The 22349-nt window shown below is 43.0% G+C and overlaps 1 protein-coding gene across 2 annotated transcripts; it reads right to left on the bottom strand.

Moving 5' to 3' along the window:
* Positions 1-611: 611 nt before the first annotated feature.
* LOC138211273 (ras-GEF domain-containing family member 1C-like) lies at positions 612-21667 on the bottom strand. 2 transcript variants are annotated; one of them, XM_069171029.1, is made up of 14 exons: positions 21316-21667; positions 9577-9789; positions 9229-9351; positions 8892-9029; positions 7478-7699; positions 6016-6090; positions 5124-5225; positions 4453-4555; positions 4172-4251; positions 3981-4076; positions 3786-3881; positions 3519-3642; positions 2658-2730; positions 612-2571 (listed from the first exon to the last, which is right to left on the bottom strand). In XM_069171029.1, exons 2-14 carry the CDS (start codon positions 9781-9783, stop codon positions 2547-2549), a joined length of 1464 nt encoding a protein of 487 aa, XP_069027130.1. In that variant the 5' UTR covers positions 9784-9789; positions 21316-21667; the 3' UTR covers positions 612-2546. The 2 variants fall into 2 exon arrangements, with proteins under 2 accessions (XP_069027130.1, XP_069027131.1); XM_069171030.1 differs by having other exon boundaries at positions 5124-5222.
* Between the last annotated feature and the right edge of the window lie 682 nt (positions 21668-22349).

Genomic DNA, 22349 nt, shown 5'->3' with positions numbered 1-22349 from the left:
GTGCTTTTCAGACACATGGAAAAAAATAAAATCCACTTTAATGCATTCAAGCTGTTATCAAGGTTTGAAATAATGAAATAACAAATGATCCATTAATCAATCTGATAAAAAAAAAAACAAATTTGGGCAAATTCAGATTTGTTGCTCCTCCCCGTTTTATTACATTTGTCAACAATCAGTAACTTTGGACTTTGAAATGTTCTTGGACAAAAGGAGGTTACTGTTATTTTGTTGTTGACACAATAATTGAAAGGATGGTGAGGAAAAAAGATTGTTAGTTGCAGCCATTTTAATGGTGTTAAATATGGGGTTGGAGATGGTTCTCTTTATTGCCAACTGATTATTGTTCAGTACTCAAAGAGTTATGTCTGGTTTGCAGGTGAAATCTTGAAATGCAACTATCCAACTGGATTCTCATCGTATTTAGGATCCAACATTTGAAAATTCTCTCATCCAAATTAGATAACGCCTGACTGTATGTGAATTTATCGACTTAGATAGACCAAGCTACAAACTTTAAATGGACACACACACACACGCACGCGCGCGCACGCACACACACACACACACACACACACAAATCTCATTCATAAACAAAATCAACCAAAATCTGTCAGCTAAACATGGTTTACTTTTATTAAAGGCTTTTTAGGAACCAGTCACACATTTTGCAGTGATGTTAAAGCCAGAGGTGCGTCTGCTCCACCCAGAAAAATAAAACTGAATTTATTCCACACCTTTCACTGCACACTGCCATGTATGTGTAAGCAAAAATGTAGAGATGGACTCGACTCGGCAGTCCTATTACACTGTTAAAAAGAGCAGAACTAACGTGATGTAGGCGATTGTCATTGAAAACACATGTTCAGCACAGGCAATGTTTTATTAAAACATGTCTTCACCTTGAATGGCAGATCTGACATCACATGTCTCTCTATAATCTTAATTTATCTGGGGAAGGGGTTACGGCAAAAGCAAGTTAATTGATGATAAATGAGGAGGAGGAATTCAAGTCAGTCTGTTTTAAAGAGGGAAAGGTGCTTCTTAGGAGAAAACATTGACATCAATCAATAATAGCAAACTGAATAAGACTGTTTTTGAAAAAGCTTATAATTACATAGTTCCCGCTTCCTTCCCCGTAACCCTCCTCTGCTCCCACCCCCCAAAAAAGGGCTCCAGAATCACAACAAAACTGCCAAAAACAAAGCTCAGTGACAACCGCACAAAACGATTCAACAACACATTTCAAGTCAAAGGAACCTGAATTGTCATGACAACCAATGAATCATATGGCACAAGTTTCCCTCTTTACTTTATAGCAAGACAGAAGTCCCCAATTCACCATCATCCTTCCACAAATTGCGACAAGGCGTCATCACTACAAAGTCTGTGTTGCAGTAGTACTCTTCACAAGGTGGATACGCTAATGCCCCTTTAAAAACACCTGTCGCACTGTAACATGCCGTTTGGACTTCATATTCGGTAAAGCAAAGTTACAATAAAAACTATACATCTGTCAGCACAGAAATCTCCATAAATATATTAGACAACTGAACATCAGTCAGAGAAAATTTCCTGAAGAGCAGAAACATGAAGGGTAAATGTCACCTGTACACAATCTACATCTGGCCTGGCTCCTGTTACTGTAGTTATTCTTGCATTAATGGCACAATACATTTAAAAGGAGTAAACACTTTTTAAACAGTTCATATTCCCCACCCAACACTGTCCCCAAAATAAAATACAATAAATAAAAAGTACAAGAAGAGATGAACCACAAACAGGTTTCTCCAGTCATTCTCGTGCAACACAGGACGGTGAAAATATGAACAGATATGAACGCATGAACACCCGGATCACTCACGCTCGCAAATATAAGAAGAGATGAAGTGGTAAAATGCTAAACGGCGTGTCGTCTTTTGTCTTCCCAGATACACGCAGTTGCCTTTCCTTCAGTAGACCTATAAAATGTGACAGCTGATTCGGGCTAGCCAGCGCCCTTCACGTCAGTTTAAGTTCCATTACGGTACATTACAAGTAAAGGAAAAAAAAAGTCAAATTAAATATCAAGACGAGGCTTTGGACCAAAGGGAAAGAGAAAGAGAGTAAGGAGCAAATACAAAAACAACAAACAGCATCAGTAGGAATTTCATTTTAGAAAGTGGTTTTCCCTGTAGCTGTACTCTCTAAAGTAGTAAACATCTTCACAGAGTAAACACACATCAAGGGGAGGGAGATGGAGAAGCTGTGTCCCTCTCCAACACACTGTACCTCAACACTGATGTCCTGCAAAGGGATTTAGCTCTTTTCTTAAGCTTAACACTTGTACTTCACTGTTCTAATGTGTTCTTTTTTTTTCTTTTTCTTATATTCTTTTTACACACTTCTTGATGAATCCTGTTCATCGTGATTCTTTTTTTTTTTTTTTCCCACCATTTCTTCATAGAAAAACACCTAAGTACCAGCTAGGTTCCTTCACAGTTCAGTTTAGTGCAAAGAGAACACACGCACCCTCGTTGGTGGGAGGGTTAACTGCCGTCAGTGCCTCATGTCTTTCCCAGGACGTTAGACCTGGTGGGAGAAAAGAGGTGAAAGGTTGATGACGGAAAGTATGTTGATTTAGAATCAATCGCATTTCTGATCTGACGTGTTCTCACCTGAGTGCTTTCCATCTGTCCTTTTCTACCTGGTTCTCTGGACTCTCACTCTCATAGGATGCGAGATAGAGCCCTGTGCAAGGATGAGGAAAGAAACGGACGAGTTAAGAGGTTTTGTCAGTAAAATACATTTTAAAGTGTCAGGTAAATACTTGAACTGGACTGTGCAGAAAAGTCTAAAAAAAATACTGAAGAGTCTATCTACAGCGACAAAAGGAATGAAAAAGGATAAATTAAAGGTCCAGTGTGTAGAATTTAGAGGGATCTACTGGCCAAAATGAAATATCATATTCAATATTCTTGTTGCCATTATCATCACCTGAGACTTTATGTGTTTTTATTACCTTAGAATGAGCCCTTCATATCTACATGTCCTCTTCCACGAAGCCTGCCATGTTTCTACAGTAGCCCCGAAGGTACAAATCAAACATTGGCTCTAGAAGGACTTTTCGGGGGACTAGCTTTCTCGCAAGTTTCAACACTGTAGTTTCTTTTAGATGCTTGGAGGTGAGAGGTCTTTTCGTGGTTGTAATCTGCAACCTCAACACTAGATGCCACTAAAGCGTACACACTCTTTTAAATTATGACAATTCAGCTTGAGGGAAATATGAATGTCTTTAGCTAAATTCATGACATTCCAGTCAATATTTGTCAAGTGGAAAAGAAGAACAGCCAGCGAATCGCCAGGGTCATTAAGATTCTTTGTCTCTGAACCATGAATATCTGTGCAGAGTTTCATGCAAATACATTCAGGACTTGTTGAGATGTTTCAGTCTGGAATAAAGTGTTAAACTGGTTGTCACTGCCGTCCATCGACCCATGATGCTAGTCTGACTAAAGATAAATGTGGCAGGTTCTCACCATCCTCGCTGAAGATGGGAGCAGTGTGGAGATAGTGTAGGATGGCCCGATCCTCCTCAAACGGACACTCCACCCGTTTCCATATCATGAACTCCCCAACTTGCCGTGCCAACTCCACAAATTTCTTTAAAAAGATTAAAAAACAAAAACAAAAAAAAAAACACCCAAATTTATTTGCCACAAATAACACAAAATGAGACTAAGTAATTGAGATATGGGCTAAGATTTTAATAAGTAAGGCAGAGGAGAAATGGGACAGGGGCTCACCTCAAAGTTGACATGGCCATTGGGCAGCCGATTGGCGCATCCTTCATTCAGGAAATAAATGTCTTTTATTAGCAGACTGAAGAAGGGAATCACAATCTGAGGAGAGAAAACAGGCAGGAGGATGAAGATGAAAACAACTGAACCGACGGCAGCATGCTCTCAGAGCAATCGCAGCGATGTAGTGCTGAACCCCACCCTTTCTCTGTTGCTGTTGGCAGTCTGAGAGCGATGGGCGGCCCCCCTCAGGGCAGTCCTATAGTTGTAAAAGTTTCCCGTAGGATCCATCTGATGCTGTCAAAGCAAATGGCAACAAACAATACACTGTCAGGTTCAAGTTGTTATCCGTCTTGTACTTCTCAGACAGAGAATCGTTGCATTGTGTTTACCTCGAGAATGAAGAACTTGGCAGTCTTGGCTTTGCCCCAAGTCTTCTTCAGTCGTGACACAGGACTCATGTTCATACCAGCTACAAGAGAAAATAGACTTTGAAAATTCCCTTCAGACATGTCTTAAAATAATAATACCCAATAATACTAATATTCTGCTTGTGTGTCCGATAAGGATTTTCCACACACAAAAAAAACAACCCTTTTCACTCATTACATTACACAAACATAGGAATAATCAAGTACCCATATGCTCAGATATTGTAAAATGAACAACTTACAGATGATGGCCATGAGGGAGTTGAAGTTTCCAATGTTGAAACACTCCCTGGCCACATCAATGAAGAACTCAATGACCTGGGCTCTCTGCTTCTTCTTCGCTGGCTGCAAAATAGGGACAAGAGTCATTTATTTCATATTTATGTAATTTTTCACAGTAGATGCTATCTCTCTCTATCTCTCTCTACAGATACAGACCCAAACCTTGTCAATGAGAGTGCAGTAACACCACATATCCATTATAAGGCAGTGATGCGCCGTGAAAACTAAACTACCTTGAGATGCTGTTTACAAGAATCAAATACTACTATAATATGAATTTGAAAGTTTTCCACAGATTATTATTTAAAATATGAAAAAATACAGAAGGCTGGAGGTATAATGAATAAAGGAATAAAATGTGGACATGCACTAATTGTAAAATTTTCATTTAAAGTTCCTGTACAATGTTACTGACATTTCAGTGTTTCCGGTTGTACGTTTCAGAAAAAAACATCTTTCAAAGTGCTTTTCATCACTGGTAGTCTCGTTTTGTGGACAGGGTAAGTGTTCCCAATATTTTGGACACTTTGCACACTCTTCATATTTGGCATTATGAGAATATTTTGTGTCGTCTGTTTGCTTCCAATGTCAGAATAAGTGAGTACCTGGTGTCAAAATGTTTTCCACTCACCATGCAAATCTCTGTAGCCACCAGGTAACACAGTCTGTTGAACCACCTGACGTACGCTTCGAGGTTAGAGGTTTTCTTCTTCTGGTCACTGAAACATGGCTGCTGATGAATCACACATGCACAAACGCAAAACACACACACACACACACACACACACACACACACACACACACACACACACACACACACACATAACAAATGAGTTTAGGAAGTGCTACCGTAGGGAATACTGCTGATACTAATTAGCTTCCTATCTACATGTTGACCTCCTGTGAGTTTAACTGACAAAGACAGCGAGCTGGGAGCAAAAATGAGAGGACAAATGGAGAACATGATGAAGTGTAAGGGGAAGGACCTTCGGAGAGGAGTTAAAGAGATGGCAGCCAAATATGAAAAGAAACCATAGTGAAGGAGTGACAGGGGAGGAAGTGAGGAGGAAAGCATTCAACAGTTACATAAAGATGGCCGATGGAGCACTTGTATGGGCCAGCTAGACCTTGTGATATTCCTGAGCTGTTTTTGCCATTTTGGCCTGCTGACCTATGTTTGGTCCCTTTTAAGAAGCAAATCCGTATTAGATACTAGACACCAACATCACAATATACAAGGCTTTTTATGTTGTTGTTGTTGCTTTTTTACTGTGACAGCGAATCTTAAATTCTGCTTCCATCAGGATTTCTCGACAAAACAAATTGAAAATATGAAAAAAATAAAAAAAAATAAAAAAAAAAGTTGTGGTTTGACCTCAGGACAGACAATGAGTTTACACCTGCACTGCAAAACATTACCAAAAATTCACATTATAATTCATATATGTGCATTTCTCCCGAAACTAACAGTGGACACAGGCAGAAACATATTTGAATTACAAATGCTCAAAAAAAAAGTTTACCTGAGTTCCATCCAGTGGGTCTTTTTGGACAAAGGCTTGGACAAACTCCTCTGGCCCAATACGACTCAAATGTTCCTGGAAAACACACAGAGAGTAATGTTTCCTTCACTTCAAGACATTTAACCGACTTATATTAATTTCCAAGAGACTTACTATAACCATAATGACTAGTCTCTAAATGTTGCCTGATAAACATATATATCTTCATCCCTACAATGCGACAGTGTAAACATGTATGTCTTCATAACACACACACACACACACACACACACACACACACACACACACACACACACACACACACACACACACACACACACACACACCGATGGGGGTAGTCCCATTAATAATTCTTTCATTTCAGTAATGGAAGGCAATCAATAAGAGGAAGTAATGACTCATTGATGTGACTCATTGGAGTCATATTTCCTCAAAGTGACACTTCAGACAATATTCACATCTATTAAAAGACAGCTACACAGTCACACACATGTGCAAATCAAGATGACTCACTTGGACCATCTCAACTCGTGATACAATCCAAAACAGTGCTGCACACAAAAAACCTCATCATCACCATCCTTTTTTTTTTGTTGTGTTTTCTTTAATCAGTACCAACAAGCTAAAACCTACAAAAGATATAATCAAGTCCAAAATGTGTGCGTGGTGTGCAAGCATGTCTATCTCTGCCTTTCCCTCTCCTTTTGTGTGTGTGCGTGCATGCGTGTTTGTGTATGTGTGTGTGTGTGTGTGTGTGTGTGTGTGTGTGTGTGTGTGTGTGTCAGAGTGTAAAGCTGTCAGGTCACATATATCCACAGCAGCTCTATCCCCTTTGTTTGAAGCCCCTGGCACATCACTGACTTCTGGGGTGATGTCACCGCTCAGACAAGGGTACAAGCTTACTCAGGCACACTCACACATAACACACACGGAGAGAAACGCAACCACCCCCAGATACACGTGCACACATCAAGACACACATGAATAGACTGGAAGCACCACGCATGCAATGTGAGGGACGCTGCACAGATCCTTTGTTCATGTATGTTTCATTGCATTATTTCCTCTGTTCTTCCTTCTGTTATTCTGGGTGAAAGGCAGTTAGTGCTGGAATAGCTGACAAGTAATAATCAAGATCAAACTACAAGCAGCTTTAAATGCTACATGATCGCAATGTTAAGTTATTCTACAAATCTCAGTTTGCTGCTATGCATCCCGTCGTCTTTTCTTTGTTCTTTTCAAGTGATATTATATCACACTCACCATCTCCCTCTATCTCCCTGTTTGATGTCTTTTATTTTATGTTTATGTCCTTGACATGGACTAAATCTCCAACCAAGCTTCACCGTCCCCCCCCCCCCCCCCCCCCCGTCCATCCTTTCCATTCCTCGTCCATCCTTGTTATCATGTTACCCTGACCGTCTTACCCACACTTCTCTCCCTCCCCCCACCCGCTCCTCACCAGCTCCACGTGGGTGAGCTGTTGTGCCAGTGTGTAGGGGTCGTTGCAGATGGAAAGCATGTCCTTCTGAATGGGCGGAGGCTTGGTCTTGAAGGCCACCAGCTTGTCAGAGATGGAGGAGGCGTTGAGGGAGACCTTAACGATGCTCTCTTCCCCCTGGCTCATCAGGGCCAGCCTCTGGCTGAGTTTCTGCAGCACCTGGTTTAGGGTTTTCCAGTACGCCTGGAGAGAAAAGGAAGAGGAAGAGAAAGAGGAGAGAAGAGGAGAGTGTGATGGACTCTGGTGTTCATACTAAACCTAAATAAAGGATCTTATTACTTCCTCCATCACTGCAGACCACTTTTTGTCTGCATGTGTGTATCTGAACCATCCTGTAAATTTGGCCTCTGTACTGTGTGTGGGTAAATATTTAGAGCAACTGAGAATTAATAAATAACTGGCAATTTATACACTCTTTATTATGTGTTAATTGGTACAACATTAACTGTGTCATTGTATGGGTGGTTGCTATTTGGTGAAAACACGTAATCTCCTAAGCATTTAGAAATATCTTTATTTTGAGCCCAAAGGCAGTTTATTTTGACAGTGCCTACTGATGTTTGAGAGAGTCTTACAATTAAAAAATACAGTGCAATTTGTTAGGTGAATTCAAATTTATGGAGGGTTTCACACTGAAGCTGCGATGTGCTGTCTGGCGTCCCTCCCTCCAGTTGACTGTTCACCGAGGCCGTTAGGTCAGTCTGTCTCACAAATGACCCAGAGCCACCGCTCCCTCATGTATGCACACACACCCATCCTGGAGACAGCCAGCTGTAAATAGCAGCACATTCATCACCACCTGCCCTTCCTCTTTCTGTCCTCCCCTCACCTCCCTCCATTTTTCCTCCTCTTCCCCTCTGACTTCATCATCCTCTTCAACCCCTACCTTTTCTTCTGCTCTCTCTGCTCCTGTATCCCATCCCCCCCAATTTTCTCCATCCATCTACCTCCCTCAATTTTCCCTAGAGGCAGCAGACAGAGCCACTCCTCTAATATCCTTCCTTCCTCTCTCCACTCCTCTCTCCTGTAATGTAAAACTGTGCAACAGTTGGGCTGTGGCTACTCACCCTGCACTGACACTCTGACTCCCTCCATCACCTACCACAGAGGTAGTGATGATAATTACATTTTGTTCCCCACCAGAGCTCTGCAGCTGCAGCTTATAGAGGTTATAATGGCAATAACTAGTGTGGCTCAAAATCAAGATTCTTGCAGCTCATCGCAAACCTCCTGAGAGAACTATTCACTTCTCAAGTCGCTGTTTTTTTTAAATTTATTTTTTTTATGTTAAATCTACAACCCTTCAAAATTGAAAGAAAAGTCCTCAATCATAGAGATGATTGGATTTCTACCATATGGCTAGTCATCAGTGTACCTCGTCACATGGAGCTATCCTGTGGATGATGTCTTTAAGGTGTCCGACCATCTTCTCGTCCCTGAAGTCGGACGGGAACGTCTCTGTCCATTCTGTCAGCAGCTGCAGGATCTTGGGACCAAACTTGCGTACTTTTGCCTGTTTAAGAAGCAAAACAAGTTAACAACTGTTTCTACACCACCGAAACAGAACGCCATCAAACTGTGGGGGACAAAAATTAGTGGTTGCCTACATGCAGAACATAAGCATGCCTTAATGCTTCTGATGTGACATTGCTGTTCATTAGGCTGGTCGTGTACATACAGGAATATATATTTATGTGCGGTGCAGTGCTGACCGTATCGAGTGGGCTCTGATCCAGCTGCTGCTGTTTGATGCACAGCTCACACATCCTGGCCAGCAGCTCCGGAGGAGCAATGAACAGACGAGCGCTCAGCAGGAAGGTAAACACATAGGCTTTCTGTCAATGGACAGAAGGAGACATTTGTTAAGACACTCCCAACACATCAATAAAAAACACTGCAGCTTTCTGTAATTAAAGGAAGCAGAGTAGCACTTTAAAGAGACATGGGGTTAATAATCTATTTGGCAGCACTGTCACTACGACTATAAACTGAAATGGGTTTTCTGAGGCGGATGCAGTTTATAATGAACTGTGGAGTGACTGTAGTGCCTTCCAGTTTACCTCGGGGTAGTAATCGGCAGTGGGCACCAGGTTCTGGATCAGCGTGTCCAGGGAGGCCGACGTGATTGAGGGCCCGTCGGCCAGGCAAGCCCCAGGCCCCGGGCCCTCCTGTGGGGCCTCCTCCTCCCCAGGCTCAGCACAGGCCAGATGAGGGCGGAAGCCACTGGGAGTGGTAAACATGGTGCCTGAGCACACAGTCTGGGGCATTCCTGACTAAAACACAGAGAAAACGACTGTCAGCAGGAAAGAATGAGGAATAAGGAGTGTAAAAAGTAGTGCCAGTATTTAATGCAAATTTTGCTCAGGTCTCTGGCATAGATACTTCTCTACATTGACATTTAAATAAGACCTTATGTATTAGTGTAATTCAAGGCTTATGCCAGTTGATGCTCTCTGTGCATTTACATTCAAGGACCCATTAGCTCTTGAAATATACCTACAAGGGTCTCCAGGAAGAGAAAAGACATGGTTATATGATGAAGGTGAGATTAAAGATCAACTCTATTTCATGTTTTATTGATGGTTATGATTATTTAAGCATTATTCTCTTTTAGTAAAATATTGATATCTGATAAGTTCTTGTGCCCTTTGTGTGGAAGGGAACCTTCAGATTTGATGTAATGTTTGTAACAGAAGACAAATCTCTTTGCAATATACTGTTCTGTTAGGTTCATGTTTGACAAATGTTGCTCTGCACACATAAAATAACTGATCGCATGATGCATCATTCTGTTTTTCTCACTGCAGTTGATCTGTTAGGCCTCTATAACAGCCAACATTCACCCTTTTTCAATATTCTCTTCATCCTCTCAGAGAATAATTTCCTATTCTCTGCAGCAAACACTCTGATTCCATTCACCTGATGATGCACTGCCGTTGTCGGGGGATACAGAGTGCCCCCCGACAACCGGGCCCCGTCTCCTGCACCGACAAGACAGAGGAGCGAGCGAAAATGGGTCACTCAGTCGCTGTGGAGACTGTTGCTGCCAGCGATCGTGTTGCCTCCAATACTGCCCTTGTGTGTCTTTTCCTTTACAAATGCTTTAAGTTACACATTTAAAAAATGGAACATGCTTCTCCCTCAATGGACTAACACTGCACGACCTTATGTACTTTAAACTAGAGAAGAGATACGACGGAAACAGAAAGCATTGTGGTTCTCAAGGTGCGGTCACCCTAATGTCACCTACATGAAAATGACATATCATAGAGAAAACTTCTCCATTACTAAGTTTTAAAATGACATGCTAGGAAGCAAAAACTGCAGGTTAAACTAAATAAAATTTCATTCATTGGACATTATAAATTGTCATCTCTGCTCCTGGCTCTCACTGACCACACCTGGTGACTATATCTACCTGTATCACTCATAATCAAAAACAACAAAGGAATTCTCGGGGTGCCTTTGATGACACAAAGCCAGAGAGCCGGCAGGAGTCATGAGAAAAGCAGCAAACCCACGTGCTGACAGTGAGACCTTGAGCAACACGCAGGAAGTTAGTTCAGATGTAAACACTGCATATTCTTCCTGTTGTTTGTAGCTCAGACAATAGCCAGGGCTGAATGTGTACTCATACAATCTCATTCTAACAGAAATACAGCAGAAGAAAAAAGGGGGGCTGTCAGATAAGGCACAGCTTCAGTTGAACTACTTTAATAAACTGCAACACACTAAAATGTGTACAATTTAGAGCAGGAACAAGCAGCAATGTAGCATTATATGGCAACATCAGCCACCATCCTAAAACTGGAGGAAACCTTATGTTCCAGGTTCGCTGCAGTCATTTTGTCCCCTGCTGACCTTCAGGTCCCACTTCGATAAATCATTGTCATGGATCCCTGGGGTGAAAGGTCAAACTCACAGTGCCGTGCAGAAGAGCAGCTCATGTGTCAAGTTTCCTGTGTGATGAGGGGTTCAGCTTTCCTTTGTTCCCCCTACATTTGAGCACTTATTCATGCACTTGTGCACACCTAGATACAAACACACGCAGACAGGCACACAAAAGGCTGGGGGAAGGGGAGTCGGTCGTTCTGCAAGGTGTTTTCATAGCTTTCCTTCCTACGTACACTACTGATACCCAGAGCCACATCTCTCGAAATATTTGTTGTGGTTGCAGAAGCTACTCAGAGCTATAACCACGGCTCCCCATCGCACGCTCCTCTATGATACAGTGAGCGGAACAGGCAAAACAGAAGTGTTTAAGTGACCAAACAATACCGTAGAGATCCGACTGAGCTGTATCAATCAACACACTGAAGCCTTGCACCTTCCCTAATAGGGAAAACTCACACATATGAGTAAATGCACGAGTATTAATTGTCCATTTTACCGAGGACCTGCACTTAAAATGTTAAGTTCATTTAAAATGTTCTTAATACAATATTTGAGCTGTTCCTCCCATAAAAGTTATCGCCACTGTCTAGATAAGGTCCTGAAACAGGTGAGACTGGGGTGTCCTTGCAATGACCTCTTCTAGATTGGATCACAACATGCAGGCACAGAGAAGACATGGCCTAATATGCAGAGACATGGACAAATCCAACATGCTTCAGTAAGGACAACAATGCAGAGGGAGAGCTAAAAGGGAACTTGCTTCATGTTAGGACTGAGAGGACAGAGTCTGCTCAGCTTTAGGTGTCTGTGTGACTAAATCCAGCAGGTTCTCTGAGTCATTTCATGCATACAAACACTTCACACGCCCCTCTGTCTCTGGGTTTGTATTCATATATGTATGGAAGTGACTGAGAGTTCTATTCTACGTGCCCATACTGTCAATGACTTCCTCTATCGCTTGTGATAATCTCCACTCTCCTTATTTCTCCCCACTGCTTCCTCCCCGGCTCCCCGCTCCTCCCTCCAGCATTTCTCAGGCTCTGATTCATTATTTCATCACCGATCTGCGTCTCGGTCAGTCCATAGCTCACAGTTTGTAAACTGTGAGGACAAGTCAGTCAGTGACCTCCTCTGCAGATGTGTACACTGTACAGTAGTCCGGCCGTCAGTGTCTGTGTGACTACAAACTGTTAAGGATCATAATAATGGGAGAATTTGAAGTAACAATTATGGCTGAAAGAAAAAGCAGTGACGCATCTGCAAGTACTCACATGAAGTTAAAGCCAGACTGTGTAGCATTTGTTGACAAAGGACACTTTTATCAAAGGAAAATAGCACTTGTAGAGTTAAAGAGCAGAAAAGAGTCAGAAAGTGAGCAAAATGACTCAATAATGTCAGTGAGAGCAGTGTATAATGTAGTTTGCTGTACATCAGCTAACGTTAGCTGCCATGAGCTATCGGTTATTCCACATAATACCATGTTGAAACCAAACAATTTGCCAATTTGAACTATGCCTTCTTGTTAACTCCCACACTGACTTACCCAACACTAAGTCGTTTGACTGCATGCCAAATAATCAAAATAGAACTGATACTTCCTTTAAAATGTCTCAGATTTTTACTTTTACTAGAAGATTTAATATTTTACAACCATATTGCCAACACCACTGTTTCTTACAGTGTGAAGAATTCATCCATAGCTTTACTCTGACTTTGTTTCCATACCTCCCAGTACACCCAGCTCCCTCTGTGCCTGTCACATTACATCAAGTCTGCATGAAAAAAACAACAACACACACATATTGAGAAACAAGCAGCTAAGAACAGGTGAGAGTAGTGGTGTATGCTCTAATCCCCCTTGAGAACTCCAGTAGCCAGCCAAAGGCAGCCCTGCACTCTGTCTAGACAGCTGGGGGGAGTGTCATTGTTCAGGGCCCTTGCCATGTGTGTGTGTTTTGTCTTGTGATTCTGTCAGGCTGTTATCATTGCATCAGGGGATCCAGCTGCTTTGTTCTATCATGATTAACAGAATGGCACCGTCTGGAGACCCACAATCTTTATCAGCACCCTTGACTGTCTACCTGTGTGTGTGTGTGTGTGTGTGCGCGCGCGCGTGCGTGCGTGTGTGCGTGTGTGTGTGTGTGTGTGTGTGTGTGTGTGTGTGTGTGTGTGTGTGTGTGTGTTGATGAAACAATGGCATCCCTGACATGACCGAGGAGCTTGAAGCTGTCAAACACTTTCACAACTCTGTTAATCTCTGTCTTCTAGATGTCATTTCCATTTTGGTCTCTGTAAAACCCGTTTCACCGAATAAATACCATTACTCACACCTACTGTGTGTGTGCGCGTGCGTGTGTGTGTGTTTGCGTGTGCGTTGGGGAGAGTAGCAGAACTGCTGACAAATCTGCTCTTTCACTAGGGGGTTAATGGCTGAGAACAGTCAGCATGAGAGATGTCTCTCCATTAAGACGGAGAGGCTCATTCAGAACAAATCAAATCAGTCTGACCTGTCCCATTAAGGGGTCAAAGGGTAAAGGTCAAGAGTTAAGGTTTCTGATTGGGGACAGACAGAGTACAGTTCTAGCTTTGTGGCCATCTTTGTGGACACCCTGGACTCATCACTGTAAAGAGGATCGGCTGTTTGGCTCATGTTCATAAAGGCTGTGACTGCAGTCAGTGTCATTTTTAAAAAGAGAAACACTTCCACTGCGGCCTCTGACTCTGATTTACTGGCACATCCTTATGAAAAGTAAAGGACAATGAGCCCGTCTTTTTATAGGAGCAGATGTAGTTAACATCCTTTAGGATGTAAAAGATTAAACATACTATTTATCAGCTTATGAGCTGAAGCAAGAATGAGCAGCATTTCTCACAAGTATGTCTGAAATACAAATGATATGGAGAAAAATCCACCGTTTTATATTTTCAAACCCACAAACTCCACCTGAATTATTACACAAACCCATAAACAAAATTTGTATCTGCACCCGGAGGCATTCTTCCTTGAATCAGCTCCAGACAAGTGTGTTTCCAAACTTGTTTTCATGTCCTTGAGGGTGAAGCTGAGACACAAAGCCTAATTCAAATGTATTCCTGCATCAGCACACAATATTCAGCTGATAAGGAGTTGGATATTTTTTCCTGACAAGCTTGATGAAGTGAACTCTTGTCCTTTTGCTTTCTAAGAAGTTCGTTTACATTTTCAAAATAAATGCTCTCCTTTGTTTTAGTATAAATCCGGTCATTATATTTACGGTATTTAACATATTATTAAATACATTTTGATGTAGTTTTACACAGACCAGGTTCAAGAATCCTTATATCTAACTGACTGAACATCATTTTGGCATATCAATACTTAGAAACCCCACAAAGCAGTAGTGATACCACTACATGATGCAATGCTATTCTTTGAGGAGCGGCACAGGAAAGCACAACAAATATCCGGCAGGCCACTGCAGCAACATTTTGTTTAGTTTCTGTAGTTGCTTCCTAGCTTCAGAGAACACAGCTAAAAACAAAAACAAAAACTGGGGTAAAAACGGTCCCCTATCCTGCTTGAGAGGGTGATACCCACCCCAGGTTAGTGCACAGACAGTCCCAGTTCTATGAACTTATCTCCTGTCAGACTCACTAAACTCCGCTTCTCACCTGCAGTCAACAACTAATTTGCATACTCTAACATTTCCTTTCTAATTTAGGATCCACATGTTCGCTCTTTAACACATTGCAATTTCCACACTTAATCTATTTTGGCACTGTGTGCTAAAAAAGCAGTTAGTTGTGTATTTTTGGTCCTGACACTGTTTTGTGATCCACAGAGTATTGCAGCTTTGCCCTCAATTTTCCACAATGTTCTTTGAAAGCTGAAACGATGCGACTCAAGAAATAATGGCGTATTCTCATGATGGCATTGGTTTAAAAGAAAGTAAACACCTATTTGTCATCCGGCCTGTCGCTCCCCTTCCCCGTCCACATGTCCCCGTCCCCGTCTCCTTTATCTCCCGCTCCAAGGCCTACTCTCCAACGTGCCCAGTCAGGACGCCTGTACAGATGGCCCCGCAGCAGCCTGCTCTCCCAGTGGGAGCTGCTGGCACGGGAGGCTTTTTTTTGGCCCTCTCTGCCAGTTATCATCCCCAGTCTCTACAGGAGCCCAAAAGTGTATTGGCATCCAGGCCAAGTGTGGAGGTACAGGGGCAGAGCCAATCTGGCTGCTGAGCCACACAGCGACCGCCTGGCACAGCTGACAACAGAGACGCTGCAAAATACCACACATGTCACCGCACACACGTTGTGACAAAAATCAAACCAGCGCACTATTGTTGGGCAACGTTGTCTGTGTGCGTCTGAGGAGGAGCGGAGCTGAAAACAAACGAGTTCATTGTGTCTTGAAAAAGCACATGCATGCACACTTGCACCCACACGGCAGCCAAACGCAGGATTGAGTTACGGTCGAGGCATTCCGGTTCCCCACCCATTCCTCTGCTTCTCTCTGTGGTACAAGCCTCAGGAAGGTTGGGAATCCCAGTCAGGGCTCAACAGGGACACACTCCCCAAAATCCTCCGTATTGGAATTCCCCTGTATCGTCTGAGTGGGCTCACATTGATATTCCAGCACCTGTTCCACACCCACCAGCTCCATCAGTCCCACTGTGAAAGCTCACTGGGAATTCTCCTCCGTGAAGACGCCCTCTGCGTGTGTGTAGACATCCTCATTCCTGAGCGAGTTTGGACACAGCTGTGCTCATGCAACTTTGTGTTTGTGCTTACAGAAGGGCTGAGGAAGCCGAAGTGCATCGAAGTCCAAGTGAAGTCATTGCTTAACCGTGAAAACAACCATCTGTCCTACTGTTTTCCAAGAGGGTGCAGATATACTTCAATGCTTTCTTGCATTTGAACAAAACTGATTAAGATGAAGCAAGATGCAAAGAGCATGTCACATGATAGAAACTGCTGAAGTCAAATATATGAATTCACTAAAACTTACATTTAAAGGGAATACAAAAAAATGACATTAACTGAGAGAAAGTCTGTGCCCTTGAGCCCAACTCTAAAGGTTGAGCACCACTATCCACTGATTCCACTTTCCAGCCATTTCACACGTCTGAAAAATACACTTGTGAATCCATTTCCCTACTTTGACGAGGATGAAAATGGTTTATTAAAATTAGTTGATGGTCTCTGACGCGATACGTCTGGGCAATCTATCATGTTAGAGGTAATTGGAGCTGAGCACAGATTTGCTCTTAGTGAGCACATCGCACATCGCACATGTCTGAGTGTTGAGTGCCCTGAATCTGTCATTCACAATGGCCATAATGCTTTAAAAAAACATCCATGTATTATTCATAGTATCCCAATTTACAGCCACCCTTGATGCAATGCTCCTTTGGAGGGAGGAAATCGTCCAAGAGTGATTTTGTCTCTGCTCTAAACAGGCATAATTTTACCTAAAGTGCTACTTATGAGGAATTACCAGCTAACCAAGTGAATGGAAGAAAATGGGAAGGAAAAAAAAAAGAGCGTAGTGGTTGAGAGCATCCAGACTGAAGAGCTGAATTAAACAATGCCTATGTGCAGCTACCTCAATAGTCTGTTAAACGCCTTTTAAAATGAGGCTGTTCATCCAAACACCCACTCAGCATTGTATTACTCTCAATCGAACCTGCACAATAACCACCACAAATTAATGAGCGAGGCGGAACAGATGCAAATCTAATAACCACACGTTACTAATTTCATCACGGCTGTCTCCTTTCCTGTTAAAGTACATCTATCTGCTCATTACAGCCAGCGTCGGCAGAGGCCGTGTGGTGTGTCACTGCTGATGTATGATCTCAAAGCGTAGTAATTACTGTTCGGGGATTGCATGGCCTGGTCTGATCCCAGCTCATGCCTCATGTAGTTTCATATGATCAGAGACAGACAGGGGTCAGAAGATACGCTTCATTAATCCACAACTCTTTCCCGTTGCTCTTTGGACTTAATGATATTTCATGTCTTTATATCTAGTTTTGGGGTCCACGATGGTTTCTGAAATAACACTTGTGCATTGATAAATACGTTCTTGAGCTAAGCTAATGTATCATACATGGCACACACAAACTCGTGTTGCATTTCCACTTTCTGCATCAGTTTAGTGTTAACAGACTAACTGATGATCTCCTTGTAGGAATCTGTACTTTGAACCTTGCATTGCTTCGAGCCACATTTGCTCGCTTTTTCTTCACCTCTGTAGGCGCATTGTTTCTTCATGTCCATTATGAAAGTATCTTGAAACCAGCAGGAATGCGTGTTACACTTCCTATGTACTTCTGTGCACAATAGAAACAAAGTGGAGATGCATTTGAGAAATATTGCTCCACAGGTTCCATTTCATTTGGAAAAAAATAAAATAAACATAATTTTCTACAAAAGAGACCAAATCTTCCAAAAGTTGAATGCTTGCCTGAACTTGATCAGCTGTAGAGCTGACAAGAAATTCACTGTATTAAATTTTGTAAAAAATTAAGTCAGATACTGTCTGATTAAAAAATGACACTGAGTGATATGGACACATTTTTGTCTTTTCCAAAATCTAATCTCAGGGATAAATATCAACATGTTGTTCCTCATAAAACTGCTGTATCAGCAACATGGGGGAACCCTTTCTTTATCTGAAACTGGTGACACGCTGCAGTGAGCAGAACCAACCAAGGACAATTTCATTACTTAGAGCCTGTATCTGATGCAGTAATCATTATGCTTACTCCAGCGGTTTACTGAAACCACCAGGGATCTAATCATATTCCATGGCTTTTGTGACCTCGCCAAATCCATGCAGACTGACCGCCAATAGTTGCCCATATGTCAGCATCCAGCCCGTGTAAAGGCAGCTAAGACCAGCTGTGGGGAGCGCAGAGCGTTTCCATGGAGTCAAGGCTCCTGTTGGGAGGTAATTAGATGCCTGCTTAGTCTCCACTGTGACACCTCCTCCTTTCTCTTATATTCCAATCAAAATTCCTTGTCTGTTCTCTTGCGCTCTCGCGTCACAGCCGCCAGCTCTGACCGATTCCGCATGTGAACCCCATCTGCCACGACCTGTCAGTGAGATCAGTCTCATCATCCCTATGGAGCCAAGGAACATCCCAAGGCCTGTCAGGTAGACAGGCCATCGCAATGTTAGGTTATCTTTGTCTGTCGAGCTCCTCCCGTTTTGAGGAGCAGCTTATGTATAAGAAAAATCGAATATATTTGACAATCTAGTGGCACTACTGAAAATTATTTGGATGTGAAGTAATACTAAATGTGGGAAATCCCCAAACGGGAAAATTGAGACGGTGCATGAATGCAAAGAAAGATGAACAAAAGGTCGTTCTTTCCCTTTCAACAGTGACCTATTTGTCTTGCTGATGTCATGTTATATCATCTATATTATTGTTATGAAACGGAGAGATCCACTCTAAACTGAAAATTGTCATTCAAAAAAAGAAAAACACAAGAGAAACAAAAGCATTTCATTTGTCACTGACTGATCATGCAGCTATTCAAAAGGCACAGGAGGGAGATGGATTGTAAGCACATCTCACCACAGATCACTGATCATTCAGTAAAACAGAGAAATGTTAACTGGTCTGCACTTATAAAGCACCTTTTTACCTAGGTGAGCTACAAAGCGCTTTTCACACAGACACCAGTGGTGACAGAGCTGCCATGCAAGGTGCTCACCTGCAACTTGTGATTCAGTGTCCTGCCAAAGGCATGCAGACAGGAGGAGCCGGGTATTTAACAGCCAACATTGCGATTAGTAGGAAACCCTCTCTACCATCTGAGCCACAGCCGCATCCAGATAAATGAGTATAGTTTCAGTGCGGCATGTGTCTTTAACAGTGACAATTTGAACTGCAGTTCCTCGCACGAAGCAGATTTCTGTTTGGACTGCTGCAGCACAAGAAGGTGCTGGAATTCTGTCATGTCTGTAGAGTAGAATAGCGTCTGATCTATGACTCCTTCAAAGACACGCGCGCGCACACACACACACACACACACACACACACACACACACACACACACACACACACACGCACACGCACGCACTGCCCTTCCTCCATACTCAGACAACCCCATAAACCTTGTGCTGGTGATAAAGCTGTCATTGCTACCAGAGGAACAGCTACTGTGTTTACCTCCTCTTCGACCTGCCCCAGAGAGCACCCCCCCCCTTCTCTACACCAACACGGCCTCACTGCCTGGGAACTTGCCTCTCTCGATGTCACGTCAAACAAAAGGATGCCCTCATTAACCGAGAATAACAGGTGTGCTACCTGTTATTCTCTGCTGACTTGGCCTGAATTGGAAGGAACACGAATTGTAGTGTGCGTTTGTACCTGCACACTTGTTACCAGCGACTTCTGACAGACCCCAGCTCCGGTGACTCGCACCTGTACAACTCCTGTCTGCTGTTAGAGCAAGCTCTCATTTCTATTGAAAACCCCTCTATCCCAAAGGGCTATGGGGGCTCGGCACAGACAAGGTCAACTGAAACCCAAAACAGGTGGAACAAAGGGCTTCACTGGGTCTTCATCACCGGAAAGCAAAGTCAAAGGGCGTCAATGAGTGGATGACATTGACTCGAGAGAAGCAATGAAGCCTTTCATCTCTCTCACGCTCAATGAGCAAGCATGACACAGAGCAAATAAATGTTTGTTTGTCACCCTTCTGGGCAAACAGCAGCACACACTGCCAGTGAAGGTGAGAGGGTGCAAATTTCTCAGGGTTTCATCCCAAACAGCGCGAGGGGAGTAAAGAAAGGAACGCAGGGTGTGTTAAAGAGGTGAGAGAGATTGCCGGTGTCTCCTGGAGCGCCGTGCTGAGAGATCCCGAAATGTAAAAGGGCCACTCGGATGGAGATGCAGCCTGGCTCGGGCATGGAGGAAAGACCGGAAACCTATCGTGGGTGCGGGAGCGAGAGCGAGTGCCGCGAGCAGAAGTGGCGTTACTGGCAATATCAACAACCCCAGCTAGAATTACTCCCCAGCTAACTGACAGAACCGGTCTTACTTTCATCCACTTTGCAGTAAGCTGCAAGAGACAGATAACAAATCCTTTTGGTTTGTGTTGTGGAGCCGTGCAAGCTGCTGCTACATCGCCCTTAGGTGAAAAGACTGCCTATTGGATGCTTTAGTGGATGATGCAAATTTTTTTTTTCTCTTTCCATGGAAGAAAAAGGGAGTAAAATGTCAACAGTGCCACACCTGTTTATTCTGTCCTGCCTCCCAAGAATTTTAGGCATACAAGTGATAAAGGAGCCAGTTAGAGGGAATCAGCAGTGAGTTTACACAGAGGCTCTACTCCCACGTTAATAATTACACAAAAGGAGATCAGCTTTGCACCATGTAGGCAGTTAACCGGCCCACAACAGCAGAACGTGTGACATTTGTCAGAGTTATCAGCGGTCGCCGTCTTTGTTTTCTACGTCACACTGTCACCTGCCGACATGTCTTCTATCCCGACTATAAATGAGCCAGAGGCAGAGAGGACGCAGTGGGTCCGTCCTGTTCAAATAAACTGGGTCCCCTCACGCGTCCTTTAAACCGACATGCCCACCGCTGACTCACGCCACAGACCGTGACGCGCCCGTCGTAGTAAAGTGATGCAAGGGGCGCTACAGTATCTCTAACACGATAAGGAATGATGATGTCATCACTGTTGCTCGTAAACTTCTAACTTGTGACGACACGGTGTTTATGACAAGGTGCGTTTGAGTCAGTGTCATGCATTTTAACACCTCTCACGCTCACTCTCTCACACACACACACACAGGCGACCTCAACACACAAATGTGCAATGGCAAGCACGCAGGCTGCGGGCGTGAGAGCAATCTTAATATGCTAATATGGTAGTTGTTTCTTTTATGCACTACTTACCAGCACTACACTTTGGTCCCCATCTTTTATCCGACTTGTATCCGATGTCAAATCAATATAACTGCCGTGCCAGATATATTCCCAAATTAATTTATAAAGCAGTCTCTTCTGATGGCATCAGTGGGAGAAGTGGAGCCGGACTCCCGAGGCGCAGGCTGATTGATACAAGTGGAGAAAATGTCTATTTGTTAAATGTCTTGGTTCTGGGCAGGTGGCTGCCGGTGAACGGCGGACACAGACAGAAGCTCTCGCCGTGGAAAAAAAAACGCGTCCCTGAAGGCGTGGCGACCGTCCTGTCCTGCGCCACGGAGACACGGCGGACTGCAGAGTACATCCACACGTCCTCGGAGCAAGTGATTAGACAGAGGAGAGGGAGATCGAACTACTTACACACCGGTCAAGTAGAAAAAAAAAATCATTAGACTTCCGCTTACGATTTTCAAAATAAGATACTGACAAATACGGGAAAGCCCTAGAATAAAAGGGTTTGATTATGGTCCCGAGGTATATACAATATTTGTTATGCTATTGACGCCACTCTCATCTACATCTTTTATATAGAAACAGAAACTCAAATGGCCTAATGAAGAAAATTATTGGTTTTGACCAGACAATGTAGCGACCATTTGAAACACTTTAAAGTCGGTCTTATTTGAAACTGCATATGTGTAGTGCACATACCCAAAAAAACTTAGAAGTTAATCAAATACCTTGTAGCCCACACGATTACTGTATTACTGTAGCCTAGTTAACCTGCTCAGTTTGGATCCCTGAAGAAGTGGAGTCATGGAGCAGTTGTCCAGTTCACTTAGAGGGTGATCCAGACTTAACAATGATGAACCCCAAAATCTATCCATGTAAATACATTTTCAACAGCTTCAGTCAGAAACTAAAAATAATATTTCTGCAGTTTTTGTTTTTTGTTTTGTTTTGTTTTATCGTGTAGCCGAGCTTTTATTTTGAAGATAAAGTTGATTTACGGTAGCATACTGTAGTATCTCAGGTTTGTTGCTGCTATACACAAACAGTCACAC

Source organism: Embiotoca jacksoni, unplaced genomic scaffold (genome assembly GCF_022577435.1).
Source record: "Embiotoca jacksoni isolate LCO1_2020_lvr unplaced genomic scaffold, fEmbJac1.0.p SCAF_5, whole genome shotgun sequence".
Taxonomy (NCBI): Eukaryota; Metazoa; Chordata; class Actinopteri; family Embiotocidae; genus Embiotoca; species Embiotoca jacksoni.
The sequence above is the reverse complement of the archived record's forward strand: the minus strand, read 5'-3'. Positions and strand labels throughout refer to the sequence as shown.

Bases quoted from the DNA above. Each gene is read 5' to 3' on its own strand.
- LOC138211273 (XM_069171029.1), bottom strand. From the start codon at position 9,783: ATGCCCCAGACTGTGTGCTCAGGCACCATGTTTACCACTCCCAGTGGC. The intron at 9,030-9,228 runs GTCAGCACTGCA...CTTCTTAAACAG, and splicing joins ATCAGAGCCCACTCGATACG to GCAAAAGTACGCAAGTTTGG. The intron at 2,572-2,657 runs GTGAGAACACGT...TTCTCCCACCAG, and splicing joins GACAGATGGAAAGCACTCAG to GTCTAACGTCCTGGGAAAGA.